Genomic DNA, 15,104 nt, shown 5'->3' with positions numbered 1-15,104 from the left:
ATTATTAATATCTTGCATTAGTGTGGAACATTTCTTACCATTGGTGAAATAGTAGTGATAGGTTATTATTAACCAAAGTCCGTAGTTTAAATTAGGATCCATTCTTTGTGTTATGCCATTCTATAGGTTTTGCCAAATAAATAATGCTTTACATCCACTATTACTATATTTCACAGAAATATTTTACTGCTCTAAAAATCCACCCCCTCCTCCTCTACCCTGTCCACTAGGTAACAACTGATCTTTTTACCGTCTCTATACTTTCACTTTTTCCAGAATGTCATATAGGTGAAATCATATAGTCAGTAGCCATTTCAGATTGGCCTCTTTCCCTTAGCAATATCCACTTAAAATATGCATTTAAATTCCCTTCATGTCTTTTCATGACTTGATGCCTCGTTTCTTTATCACTGAAAAATATTCCATTGTATTGATGCACCACAGTTTGTTTATCCATTCACCTACAGTAGGGTATCTTGGTTGCTTCCAAATGTTGGAAATTATGAACATACCTGATTTGTAAACTCTTGTGTGCAGCTGCTTATGTGGACATAAAATTTCAACTTATGTCAGGAAAATACCTAGGAGCACAATTACTAGATAAGATGCTATCAAATCACCTATCAACTTTCTATTTTAATTTACATTCTTATCATCAGTGAATGAGAGTTCCTGTTGCACCACATGATTGCCTGAATTTGGCACTCTTACCAGGTGCTTCAGATTTTAGCCATTCTAATAGGTATGTCATCAACTTGTTTTAATTTGCATTTCCCTGCTGACATAAGATGTTGAGCATCTTTTCATATGCTTATTTGCCATCTGTATATCTTCCTTAGTAAGGCACTTGTTCAGCTCTTGCGTCCATTTTTTTCACGGAACTTTCTATTTTCTTGTTGAATTTTAAGAGTTCTTTGCACATTTTTGAATAGAAGACCTTTATCACATATGTATTTTATAAATATGACTTGTCTTTTCCTCCTTTTAATAACCAGAACTTAAAAAAAAAAATAACCAGAACTTTTTTATTTTTGTTTTTTTATTTTTTAGAGTAAGAAAAAGTTTATTGAGGAAAAAAGGAACAGAAATCAATAGCCAGAACTCTTTTACTTGCTATTCCACTTTACAAACTTACTGATCAGATACACATACACACTTACACATACACACTTATAAGTGAATTTTCTGTATCATCTTTTTGTAGTTAAAGAGATGAAGAAAAAAGAACATTAATGGCCATCAATGTATAGCTGGGGGCCTCCGTGGTGGTGCAGGGTTTAAAGACACAGTGTTATCAAGTTACCACCAGCCACTGCATTGAGTTCTATCTCCAGCCAGGGAACCAACCCATATGGTGTAGCAGACCTCTCCTGTCTCACCCGCTGCTCCCCTCAGCAGTGTATTTCAGCAGATCTGCCTGTTCTGCTCCCCACTCTATCTCTGGTGAATCCTCTCCCACTGCAAGTTTGGCATACACCCCAGATCTTGTATGCATGAATTAAAAAAATTTTAAATGATTAAAAAACATATATAGCTGTTTAAACTATAGCACACGCACAAATGGAAAGTTATTCATTTCTTAGGAAGAATAAGGTGTTTCTACATAATTGTTAATAAAAAAGGACAGTATGACAAGATTTCATATTATTTTGACATGGGAATATATAGAGAGGTAGTCACCTTTGAAAAGAGAAACTAGACAGTTTGCGTGGAAAAAGCTTAATTTTCACCTTATCCTTTTTCTCCTCCTTAAATTTTTACTGTCTACATAAACTACTATTCAAAAAAATTTTAATGAGGAAAAAATAATAAGATCAAATTACTTATGGGATGAGGGTTCAAACTTGGGTTCTTTTTTTTTTAAAGATTTATTTATTTATGCATACAAGAACTGTGGTATAAGCCAGAGTTGTGGGGGGTGAGAGGATTCTCCAGAAAAAGTGGGAAATAGAACAAGCAGATCTACTGAAATACACTGTTGAGGGGAGCAGAAGAGGTCTGCTGTACCAGGTGGGTTAGCTCCCTGGCCAGTAGGGAGATCAAACTTGTGCTGCAGTGGCTGGTGATAGCTTGATAGTGCTGTCTTTAACCCCTGTGCCACCCAAACTGGGATTCTTAATATCACTTTACTTTTCTACAGGTATTTCATAAAATTAGTTAATTTAAAAGTTATTTACCCTGGAAAGATAACACTAGTTTGATATAAGCTTTGTAGATATATTTCTAGAAATAATTATTCATCATTTTGTAGCTATAGTTAGACTTATTAAAAAAAAAAGCTAATTGTCTTACATGTCTCATACTATTCTGAAATATATTACGTATTTTCTCAAAGATAAGTTTCCCAAGACTTCTCTCGCTGGAGAGCAATTTTATGGCAAAATAAAAAAGATGAATTATCCAATAATTATGATAACCTTTAAGATATACTCCCCCCACAAATTTTTAAGACATTAAATGTAATCATAATCTTGTACAGAGAAGCAAAAAGGATCATTTTAAGGCAGGTAGTAACACTGAATTTAGGCTAATAAATCTCATGGTTTTAACAAATTGTGTCATTTTTGCATTTGTTTGGAATTCAAAATGGTCATTTTTAAAATTCAGCATTGTAAAACTTCATGAGCTCTGTGAACATTTGACAAATTATTTCACCTATTTTAAAATATATTGAAAATTCTATACAATTATTAGCATTGTCTAGAGAAGGTAGTCCATTTTGGGCTCATCACTCTAAAATATAGTTACTAGCATGCAATCAACAGTGGTTTCTTTAAGAAAACACCCAGATAAAGGACCTCGGTAGAGTGCAGAGAGTCACAGGAATGCCAGCTGCTGAACAGTCTCCCCCTACAGAGTTCGCTGTGGTTCATTTTATACTTCTGGTTAGTTTCCACACTGCCGCTTTCTTTCATAGAGTAGAGGTTGGCAGTACTTCCCTGTGACATCCACTTTCACACCCAAATTGGTCTTCATAGGCTCCCATTGTGTGCACTACAAAGCAACTTGCCTTGTTGGCAGCTCTAAGTGGGAACTACAAGTCTTTCTTTTCTTCACTGTTCTTTTCTGGCTCATAAGCAACCTCCCACCAAAAGCTGACTCTGTAGAAGAGACGACATCCAAGAGATAATACTATGAAAAAGTATGAAGAGAAGCCCAGGTGGCCACCTTGCAAATTTCCAATGTGGAAGCCTTCGACCTCTCTGCCCAAGAAACAGCTAAAGTCCTAGTGTAATGAGCTTTACAAACCCTAGGAGCCTCTTTACCTTAACTATATACGCCTCCCTAATACAATCCCTTAACCATCCAGCCAAGGAACTCTTAGAAGCCATTTGACCCCTCTTAAGACCCCCTAAGAGTACAAACAATCTTTCAGAAGATCTGAAATCTTTGATTCTTCTGAGACAAACCCTAAGTGTTCTTCTTACATCCAATTGAAGCAGCCATTGCTCTTTGTCATTGCTAGGGCTAAAGAAAAATGAGGGCCAAGAAACCTCCTGGTTTAGATAAATCTCAGATGCCACCTTTGGAAAAATTGAGGAACTGCCCAAAGAACAACTTTATTCTGAAGGGGCTTTAAAAATGCCCCATAAATCAAACCCAAAGCTACTCCATGAGATATGATCAACTAAAAGAAATATAGTAAGGCATCATACCAATCAAATAACATCCTATCATTTTCTGAAATGGCTAAAACAGAAAACCATCAAATCATGACCAAACAAAAGCAAATAAAATCAATGACTAAATATATGTACTTTCTCAGAAAAAAATATTTCTTGTGTCTCTACAAAATGTATTGCGTCACATTCAAATTAGTAAAAGTACTACCAATTTGGCTAAGTCTACAATATAGTAGTAAACATCAAAGTAAAAAGCAAAGTATTTGGTTAATCATCTTTATATTTTCTCTATGTGATGTTAAGCACCTGGATATTTTTAAAACATCTGGACGATGAAAAAAAAAAACCCTTACTTTCATCACATTGTTTTGGTTACTTAGACATAGTAGACAACTCTTTCCAAGATCTTTATTAGCAAAATATGCTCCAATCAAAAGTAATACACAGGAAACCAAATGACTTGATCTTCCCCCACCTCCACCCTATTCTCTCTCAAAAGATTTCTAAGTGAAACATTAACTATCAGGATAATTTAAGATACATTTGGTTTTTTAATCATCCATTTCAAGGAATCTTTCCCTTTCTGATTTAAGAAACCAATGTTTTTGATAAGAATTGATTAATTTGGCTACACTAAATAAAATACTAAAGATTTTTTCTTGATAATTTCCCTCAACATCATTCCTTTCAGAGAGCCAGTCATATAAAGCTATGTCAACTTAAATCAATCTTAGTTTTTTACCAAAAACATATGAATTTCAACAATGAATAATACATATGCCACAAGGGGATGTTCTAAAACTCAGATATTTCCTATAACTATCTTTAGAAATTCTTCCACATACTATGTTTGAAAATCCACAAATGTGTTCTTATAATACATTATATGATAGTGAAGTTACTTTTATCCACACGTTGCTCATATGATACCTAATTTAGGATAAGACATCTTTTATGGCATAATTTATGTATTTTCTCTGTTGATTTGTTCAATTATGGTGACTATAGCTCTCAAAATATAGTTTGCGAACACTTGATCTTAATCTGGCATAACTGGATCTGCTCTTTCTTTTTCTACCCTCCACCCCGAAATCAATCTGGCAAAACTTTGCTTCAATTCTTGACCATTTAAGTTATAAGTCTTAACAACACCTCTCTAACACAATTTTGAATTTATGCTGCACTTAAGAAGACTAAATTTTTCAGAATTGACTTAATTTTTCAATTGGCTTGCCTCAGACAAATACAAGATGAGTCCGAGGGTAGGTTTAGATGTTTTGGAGTTCACTGTTTTGTGATTCACACCTCAAAAAATACCTATGCTACAGATGTGGATAAGGGATGCCATGGATGAGTGCAAATGCCAAGTGTCAAGTGCTTGAGGCATCAACATGTCAATCAAAAGTGAGGCAGTCATATCTCTATTCAGCTCTCTTTGACTCATTCAGTCTCATCTAGAAGACCCATTAGTGCCCACATCATCTCCTAATTAAATCTATTTTTCATTCTCTTTTAATTTATATTTTGTCCAATATTTTTATTGTTTTCCTATTAGTTTTTTCCTATTAGTTTTTATTGTTTTCCTATTAGAATCTATAACTAACCTATGTTTCTCTTCAAATTATCTCTAAATTTGGAAAAATGATCTACATTAGTTATTTTCAATAGTGCTAAATAAACTTCACCTGAAACAGAAGTTCCAGTAAGTCATGCTTACTACATAGAACGAACTTCAACCCTATAATTTTTCTAATAGTTTTCATCCTGGCAAGGTAAATAAATCAATATACAAGTAGACATATTAAACTAAATGTAAATCATGTGATTCCCTACTAAAACATCAGGCTTGGGAGTTGAAATTTCATATTGGTAGTTAAATCACTTGTGTCCCTCATTTGTTTTGTGAAAGCAGTCATGATGTTTATTCTCTTAAAACAGTATCATGTAAAAGAGAAATTTGTATAATCGTTCACTCTGAAATAGAAGAAAATATTTTAAACTATAGATATTATAATAGGCAACATAACAATCATGTCTTTGAATTCCATCTGTAATGTTAGAAACATTTCAACACATGATTTGGTTAAAACTAAACTTAAAACAACGTATGATATAATTACTATCTTGAGAAGTCACTTTTATTGCTTATGATATGCTAAATGTTCTTTTAAATACTTTACATATACTAAATCATTTAATTCTCACAATCATATACAAACTATTGAAATTAAAGTGTTTAACCTTAAAAAAGGAAATAAAACAAGAGAATTAATCTGGTCCTATACCATCATTTTAAAGATGAGAAAACTGAGATCTAAAGAAGTTAGTATTTTGTTCAAGGTCTTTAGGCTGCTAGTTAGCAGAAGAGGTGCTGCCAGATCTTCCAATCTGCTTGCTCATTTGACTTGAAAAAGAATATCTGACTTTAGTTCAACACAATTATCTAGAATTTATTTACAATGTTTTGTTAGCTAGAAAAAAATAATGGAATTTACCATGTAGAAAGAAAAGAAATATAATTCCAGTATGACTCACTGTTTACTTAAAGAACTCTATCATCTTTTTTTTTTTTATAAGTTAATGGTATAGATTCAGAGAGGTTTGAAATAAATCCAGAAAAATTATGGTCTAATATAAAAGAACTTGTTACCTGAAGCACTTCTGGGTATCTTGAATGATAAAAACATGTCTTCAAACAATTCTTGGACATCCTTTTCCATCTTCCAAAGGGATTTTACAAGCTGTGATAAGAATTTGAGTTCATCTAAAGAGAGGAAGAAATTTTTTCCTTTCTGTAGACATTCAGGAGTAACTGAAAAGAGAAAATCAATACTATTTTACATTTTATTTGTTTTCTCAGTAAATATTAGATCTATGTGTTCCATAAAAACCAAGAGCCTCAATATATAACTATATTTGTTCTTTAAAACACATGTCTAAAACTTCTCAGGGAGTCTTCTGGGAAGCTGGAGGCAAGCCTTTTGTTTGATGCAAATATAACAAATAATTATATTGACTCTCAGAGTTATAAATAGGAATGCTATTTATTGTTGTAAAATCATATATTTTGCAATCTTTTATTTTTAAAGTCTCCCGTAACTTGCCCCACATTGACATTTTAATTGGCTAGCAAATACCTGAGATTTAAGCATCTGAAGAATAAGGTTGACATTATCAAATAGCACTTTTGACCACGTTTTAAAGGATTTAAAGAATCTTTCTTTATATTGCCACTTCTTAAAATATATATTTAAGAAGTGTTTTAAGCTTAATAATAAAGTCAGCACCGAGTGGCTGGAGAAAAATAATACTAAAGAGTACTATGTATATCTTTATAACTGGATAAAGATTATCTTTATCACATGGATTTAGAAGGAAGATTCAAGAATTATAACACTGACAACCAAAAATGTCAAGGTGTCTTTGTGGATAGAGAACTATCCACCAACTTAAAATTTCATTTCTAAATTGATAATAACTGCACATAAACAACCATAGTCACATTGACCATTATTCCATAGGCATACAGAGAACATAAGAATGTACTGGCAGAATATAACTAAGATTTTTCCAGAAAAACCATACCCCGAAATGAAAAGAGAAAATAACAGTCCCATTTACTTGTTGCTTGAGTCTCATTTGGCCTGTTTGATTTCATTCAAGTTTTGCTCATGTAAAAGGGGTTGAGAGGGGAGGTCAATTTAATCTTCCAAATCTTAAAGATGTTCCTTTTGGACCTAAAATGTTTATAAATTAAATACTCAAAGAATTTAAGAACACTTCCTAATTCTTTATGAGGAAATGTCACTCTATAACTTGACATATAATTTAAATAATACTTAATACTTAAATAATAATTTCAATATGTTAAATAATACTAAATATGTTAAATAATAATTTGACATATTTAAAAATTTTAAAATAATATTAATAATTTAACATATTTCAGAAGGCTTTGTGTAGCTCAATTATAACTTCTACAAAGTTAGCAAAAAAACACTCCCTCTCCCACAATTCTTAAGAATCAAAGCAGTATGATTTAAGAGTACTATTTGTTTAAAAATTATATAGAGTCTGGAGATTCTACATGAAAATCTTTAACTTCATAACCTGGATTTAGAAGGGTCTTCTATTCCAGAAATGTAACAGAATTAAAAGGTGAATCTATTTCCATTCAATGAATCTTTATAGCTCAATAATGAAAGAGAACAGAATAATATGTGTGACCTAAATCTAATCATTTTTGTCCCAAAGAAGCTGTGATTATGGTAGAGGTCCATTAATTAGTAGTCTTTATTACCTGTCACTATTAGCTCAGTATTCTCCAAAGAGTACTGAGGTTCTGAATCTATGGGGAAAATAATTCTGTGATAAGTTTATTTTGTGAATCTCCAATTAAAGCATAATTAAACATAAAAGATGAAATAACATTTTCTGAATTAATTTGACTTATTTTCCCCACAATGTCTTACAGGGCTGGTGTTTAATCATCACACCTTAGCTCATGATTTCTATTTGCCTTAACACTTCCATTTTCTGTCCCTTAGACACTTCCCATTATCCAAATTAGGAAAAGTTCCTCCAGTAGAAATTCCCATTCCTTTTGACTTCATTAAATTAATCTCTTTTCTTCTCTTTTCAAGATTCTGTTTGCCACTCTCTTCCAAGTCAACTCTCCAGAAAACTTTATCTAGATACAATCAGAGTTTCTCTGGTTCTCCTTTGCTCTTTCAGTCAATCTGGCTTTTATCTGATTTAATTTTTTATTTGATCTCAATGGGACTATCTTCCTACAAGAAATTTGAACATATATGTATTTATATACAGGCAACAATACTTAGCTGGTCATCAAACATTGTTATCAAATATCTGAAATAATGATTTTTGTTTTATTATAGGATGAGTTCTGTAGTTCTTAGGAAATACACATTTCTCTATATCCCAATAAAGTATAGAGAAAAAATTTAATTCCTATTTTATTTTTTAAAGATTTATTTATTTATGCATATAAGATCTGGGGTACAGGCCAGAGGTGTGAGGGGTGAGAGGATTCACCAGAGATAGAGTAGGGAGCAGAACAGGCAGATCTACTGAAATACACTGCTGAGGGGAGCAGTGGGTTAGTTAGGAGAGGTCTGCTGTGCCATGTGGGTAACTCCCTGGCAGGGGCTCAAACTCATGCTGCAGTGGCTGCGGATAGCATCATAGGTTGTGTCTTAACCCCTTGCACCACCAGGGAGGCCCTAATTTCTATTTTAGAGCAAGAAGATTTTTAATTTACCATTAAATACCAATGAATAAGTCCATGCAGATAATAATTAGAGTTGAGGGTTTTATTTCAATGTAATTTTATATCCCCCTCAGCCCCCCTATATATAATATTAATAAAAACTTTCTACAATGCAATGTAAAATTCTCTGCTTTTCTATTATTTGTTTAGTACACAATTTAATTTTTCCTTCATGACAAGATTATGATTAAAGTTACTTATTTCTATGCTGCACTGAAGAACTAATGTTTGTCCTTCTGCTAAAAGGTATTTCACCAAAAAAATCACTTGAAAAGGGTTCTATGATGAAATAGGTTTTGGAATTAGTACATACTAAATATGCTACAAAGCGTTTCACAATGCATATTAGCATAGTGAAATCTTTCTATTTACTTTTGTAACATTGTAAAGATTTTTAAAACTTATTGTTTCTCAAATTTTTTGACCAATAAACACATTCATTAACACATCTATTAACTTCTGGGACTTTTCCTTAAAACAACTGTTTAAAAGCCACTACTCAGGATTACAGTACTACTTGAGTACATATGTCCACATTACAGTCTTGCCTCTCATTGTGAATTGTTTTCACTGTGAGTTCCTCTTGCTGACTGCATGATTGATTTTACCAGTATTCTCTCTTCCACCTATAGATTACTGTTCCTAATCATGGCATACTGCAGACCCCTTTGAGAAATGAACAAGTCTTCTAAATCCCTGTATACCTTCTCATTGAAAATAAACATGCTATATGTGTTTAGTTTCAAAGATAAACAGAACCATCTCAAGTCCATCAGGGCTCTCTTTCAGGCCTAGTTTCAGGACCATTTGTGTTATTAAAAGTGCAAATCCCCACGGCATCTCAAGATCCCTCTTAAGCAAGGACCCAGGTCAGTTTCCTGCACACAAATTTGAGATCACTACCTGGGGTGTCCAGGAACTCTAGTTAAAAACTAGAATGTCAAAAATCATTCTCAAGGCACCAGAAAACCTAGATTTTGGTCTTAGCAGCTCCACCAAAGAGGTTCATTGTGTAAAACCTTATGGTCAAAAAAATTACTAAATTTTTGAATGACTGAAAGAAATACAGAACACCTGTAGGAAGTTTCTAATAGCATTTCCTACACATTTGCTCTGGGGGATTAAAAAAAACCACACCCTCCTACTAAAACACCTAATAGTTGGAGTTCTTTAGGCACATTCATCACAGATGTAAAATGATTTCCATGAAAACAGAGACTATATCCAGTTTATTCACCATAGTATCCCAGAACCCAGCATAATCCTTTCGAGAAAGTAGGTACTCAAAACAAACAAACAAACAAACAAACAAAAATTGGTTAAAAAATGTTGGAAGTTACATGAGTCCTAGAAATAACTAGATTTAACCCAGAAATGACAAGGCTTTATACCTTATCCTGAAATGCATTCTTCAAAAGCAATAAATATCCAGAAGACATAAATAAGATAGATAGCTATATAGATAGATAGATATTCTTTAGTATTTTGAAGAAATTGATTGGAAGATTATTTCTAATGTAGAAAATGTGCACAAAAGGGTATATATTTGTAGAAAATGTGCATAAAAGGGTGTTAGAGCATACTTAAACAATTGATTCTAAAATACAGTCTTTATGTGTTTAAAAAAATACAATTTATTTATTTATTTATTTATTTGTTTGTTTGTTTGTTTGTTTTGTGGGACCCTCACCGGTGGGGCAGCCTCGCAGCCCAGTGCTCAAACACTGCACCACTAGGGGAGGACAAAAAATACAATTATATTTAGAAGAAAAATTTCACCATGAAAAAATATGCATGGCTATTCATAGAACTTGTGTTCTAAAATTAGTCTTTCACTTCCTCTTCTTTTTTTGTGCATATATATGTTTACCTACATATATATACGTAGATCATATTTATCATTCATAAAGAATATGACTATACTACTGTTACCTCAATAAAAATATATTCCTAAAAACTTAATACTTAAGACTATAAACTTGGAGGTGTTTTCCACTTAGTGATTCATGACTCATAGTTAGAATATTAGCTCCATTCTCTTGTAGCAATTTTTAAAACATTGAAAATAGATCTTGAGTGACATAAGAGCTCCTCACATTTGATCCACAACAATGTGGCATTTGGAATAAATATCAAAGTCCAGCTAAATCAGACAAAACATAAAAATGCTGGTAGTGGCTAAAAGTACACATATTACTTTCCAAACCATTAGCAACAGAATTCTTGTCAGTAATAGCATTAAGATATAGGAGAAAATGAGAAGCTAGAAAATCAGATAACCTGAAGCTGGTGGATCAGTATAATGGGATAAAAGGTGCACATTTAGTTTTCCCCAGAAAAACGAACACTAGCTACCCTATGATTGACTGTAAATGGATCCATTTTCAGGGAGGAGTATTCTCAGTGCCACCAGACAAGTGATGTAAAAAAGAGGTGACATACAAAAGGTTTTGAAAGTCTCATTATTCCAGATGAAATTCATGACATAATCCGAATGGAATATATTTGTTCCAGCAAAGAGAACTTTTTTTGCTAACGATATTACAGTAAGAGTCATCAGGGACAACAAAAGAACCAATAATCAGCAGTACTTTTCCCAGTACCAAGGTCACTTCCTGAGCACAAGTGGCACCTCAGAGCTCGTGGGTATCCTGTGACCTGAAGGAAGGGGCACAGTGACTCCTTGGGCACTGGTTTCCATGCAGGACACTGCAGGGAAAAGAGGAGAATGCAAATACCAAGTCACCAAATTTTAAAGAAACTTGTCAGTTCAGCCTAATAAGTAGCTAGAAAATCATAGAGCAGCTGCAGGTGCTATTTTTTGTTACATAAACTGAGAAGAAATTGAAGCTATTTTCTTCCTTTTCTCCAGCATTCTTTTTGTGATTTTTACTTATTTTTCCAATTTATATGACTAAGAGAGCACATGAAATAAAAAACTAAGACAAGGAATATTTCCAGCTTAGTATTCAAAACTGAATTGATCATTTTTTATCTCCTTTGAGGAAGCTTCTGTGTGGACCACCCAAAAGGGACAGGGTAAAACTTTTTAAATGAGTCAATAAATGAGTTGAGTGAATAAATGAAGTTGAGCAAAAATGCAACGTGACACAAACTCTATATGTGGAAATTAAATACTTCACGGATAAGTGGACATATCCCTGTTAATGGAGAGAGACTGAGAAGGGATTATGGGGAAATCTGAGACTGATAAAGATTAATGAATCTAAATTTGAATTAAGGAAACATTTAACTGTTAGAAGCTGGACATGACTCTCCTTCTCTCTGTCTTTCTCTACTTTCTTCCTACCTGACACCCACTCCCCACCATGTTTTACTATGTGGCTTAGTGCTATTTCCAGTGCCACTACTGACAGCATGACTCATAGTGACAGTAGAATGACTAACAGGTGAAATTATGTACCAGAGGGCCTGAGTTCAAGCCCTACCCAGTCCCCTACTAATCATGTGACTGAACTAATACTCAGCTTTTCTGTGCCTCAATGGTGTACGAGGTTTCACTGAACTAATGCCTTAGAACCATTCCAAAGAGGAAGTAAGTGCTATATAATGTTAGATGTTTATTGCCATCTCCGCTGAGAAGCCTGACTTCAGGTACAGGGTCAGCTTAGTTTCCTATTCTCCCTGCTTTTTACTGTTTACCCTGCTCAACTCACCTTCATTTTAGCACTTAGGATGTCACTATATAATTGTTGTTGGGAGCTGTTTCCTGAAATTTTAATCTCTATAAAGGCAGAGATCTTTCCCCCACATTATTGTAGTCCCACAATTTATCATTGTGTCTATCTGAACAAATAATTCATGACACATATTGCAGTTTGCCAGAGACAAAACCAATTACTTTTAATTCATTTGACTTAGATTTTCCCCCAGACATAAATATGCTTCCTTAGTTTTGTTTTTATTTTTATTAAGTGAGTTTAAAATTAATCATTGTATTTCATTTGAACAGGAAATATTTTGGGGAGAAACAACCATGAACGTCACATCTGAGAACTGTTTCACTGTAAACTATTTTAAATATTACTGTTATTTAAAAGTCTCTCTAAGCTTAAATTTTCATAAAGTTGAATGGTAGCCCCACTCCAAGTCCTTTCACTACATTGTTAATGTCAACCCTTTAAAACACTGGTTTTATTTGTGTGTGTGTGTGGGTGGGGCGGGGGGTTCACCATCTTTTTTAGAATCTAAGATATGCTATCTATGCACCTGTATTCATAAATACAAAGTTTCTTATAATTACAATGGAACTTACAATTCCAAGAAGCACCAAAATCCATTATGGCCCTCAGGTCCTCTTGACCATCCGGGTAAGGCCCTTTGTCTTGGTCTGTCTGACTTATCAAGAAGGTGCCTTATAGGTCTCCCTCTTTCTAAGGAAACCTATAATTCCTACACATTTCTATTTCCCTTTGCAGGAACAATAGATTCCATCCAAATTCTACCTTGTATTGTCCTTATCACTCTTCCCTTATATTAAAGATCTCAAAACATTTATACAGACAACTTTCTTACCTACTATGACATAAGCCCTGCATAAGTTGAGGGGATAAACTGAGGAAAACTAATGACCCATCCTTTCTAGAACTTAAATACACAAATTAGTACTAAGTGGCCACTGCTTTGATAATGGTATGTGACAACTAAATGGTACAGGACCTTCAGTGGTGAACTAAATGTACTGCTACATGTATTGATTTTCAATGATGTACACCTAAAACTCACATTATAATATGTTACTTAAATTAAAAAAAAAAGAAAAGAAAAAAAGAAACATTCTCTTAGAAAAGATTGCATTGATAGTATCCACTGCATCTACATTCTGCATACTTTCTTTCTCTGATTGTTCAGGATCAGGATAGTTATTAAACTTATTTTTGTATCCATTGGCAGGATTAGTAACCACTATGTAAAGACAGGTAGGCAAAGGGGCAGAGAAAGCCACCAGAATTGGAATAAATCCTCACAACTCACCAAAAGCCCTCCAGGACCTCATCGGCAAACCCTCCAGGTTTGCTGTTCCCTTTGGAGGGGCCCACATGACAAGTGTCTCCTCATTTCACGTGCCAAGAGAAACCTGGCTGAAAGGGGCTGAGATAGATTGACCTTAAAGCTATCCTTTTGTCAATAAGAAAAACTGAAAAGAAACTGCTTCTATCATTACCCTTTTATGATTCCCAGGCCAACATTGGCTCCACTGGATGTTACCTAAACTTTCTGATAAATGATAACAAAATTCTCCCACACTCCATTCCATCTTCTTTGGCAAAAGCTGTTAGTATTACTTTAGCAAAAGAATTGGACTTCTTATTCATTTGTTAAAGGCATAATTCTTATGTCCCTCTCTTATTTTCTATCTCTTGTATTTTTTTTTTTTTTTGAACGAGAACCTGAAAGAGAATATCTCACTTACGATGTGGCTACTATTAAAGATGTTAATCAAAGGATGACTTACATTTGAATTCAGCCAAAATTGAGAAATGCATCCAGAGCAAATTTTTGAATATTTTCTCAGCTGACTTGTGTTTTATACTGGTTTACCTCCCAGTAATTAATACTTAGATATGCTGACCCTTTCAGGAACATCTTAATAAAAAGATATCTCTAGTGTAATGAAATGGGTTTAAATTCTAAGTACTATATACAAATGACTTATTATTAATGAAAATCTCCCTAATATCTTTTTCTTGATCACAAATTTGCTACAGTTGAGTTAATTACATCTCTTATCACATGTTACTTTCTATTATCATGACTAAAATTAACCTAGGGATAGGTGTTAACAATTCATTTTTACTATTGTCTAAGGTTATAACTGAGAATCAATATTTCATTTTTTAAAGAAATATGCTATGAAAGAGATGTTATGCTATCAGTTCTTAATATAACATGTTAAAATTAATTTAAAATATTTAGCACTAGAATAAAAATATTCCTTCATCAAAAAGATAGATTTAAGTTAAAACACCTGCTGAGTGTGCTTCCTAATATATTTTTCTAATTGAATCATAACCTCTCAAAACATATTGAAGATTTTCCTCTTTTATACTGAAAAATAAAGAGCAAAAGTCTCTACATTTTTTTAATGAGTAAGGAAAATTATAATGCCTACGAGTACATGTTAAAATTAATATGATAAAGATCTCCATGGTGATCTTTATACCGACCCA

At 33.3% G+C, this 15,104-nt stretch overlaps 1 protein-coding gene across 4 annotated transcripts in view; it reads right to left on the bottom strand.

The window, feature by feature from the left end:
• KIAA0825 overlaps positions 1-15,104 on the bottom strand; it is a gene marked incomplete at both ends in the record, with an annotated part of 333,803 nt that overhangs the window by 259,469 nt on the left and 59,230 nt on the right. For all 4 annotated transcript variants that reach the window (XM_084233142.1, XM_084233143.1, XM_084233144.1 and 1 more), the window contains one exon: positions 6,274-6,435. In XM_084233142.1, the coding sequence (XP_084089268.1) occupies positions 6,274-6,435 (162 nt within the window). The remainder of the gene's footprint in view (positions 1-6,273; positions 6,436-15,104) is intronic.

This window comes from Talpa europaea (assembly GCF_964194135.1).
Source record: "Talpa europaea genome assembly, chromosome: 5".
Taxonomy (NCBI): domain Eukaryota; kingdom Metazoa; phylum Chordata; class Mammalia; order Eulipotyphla; family Talpidae; genus Talpa; species Talpa europaea.
The sequence above is the reverse complement of the archived record's forward strand: the minus strand, read 5'-3'. Positions and strand labels throughout refer to the sequence as shown.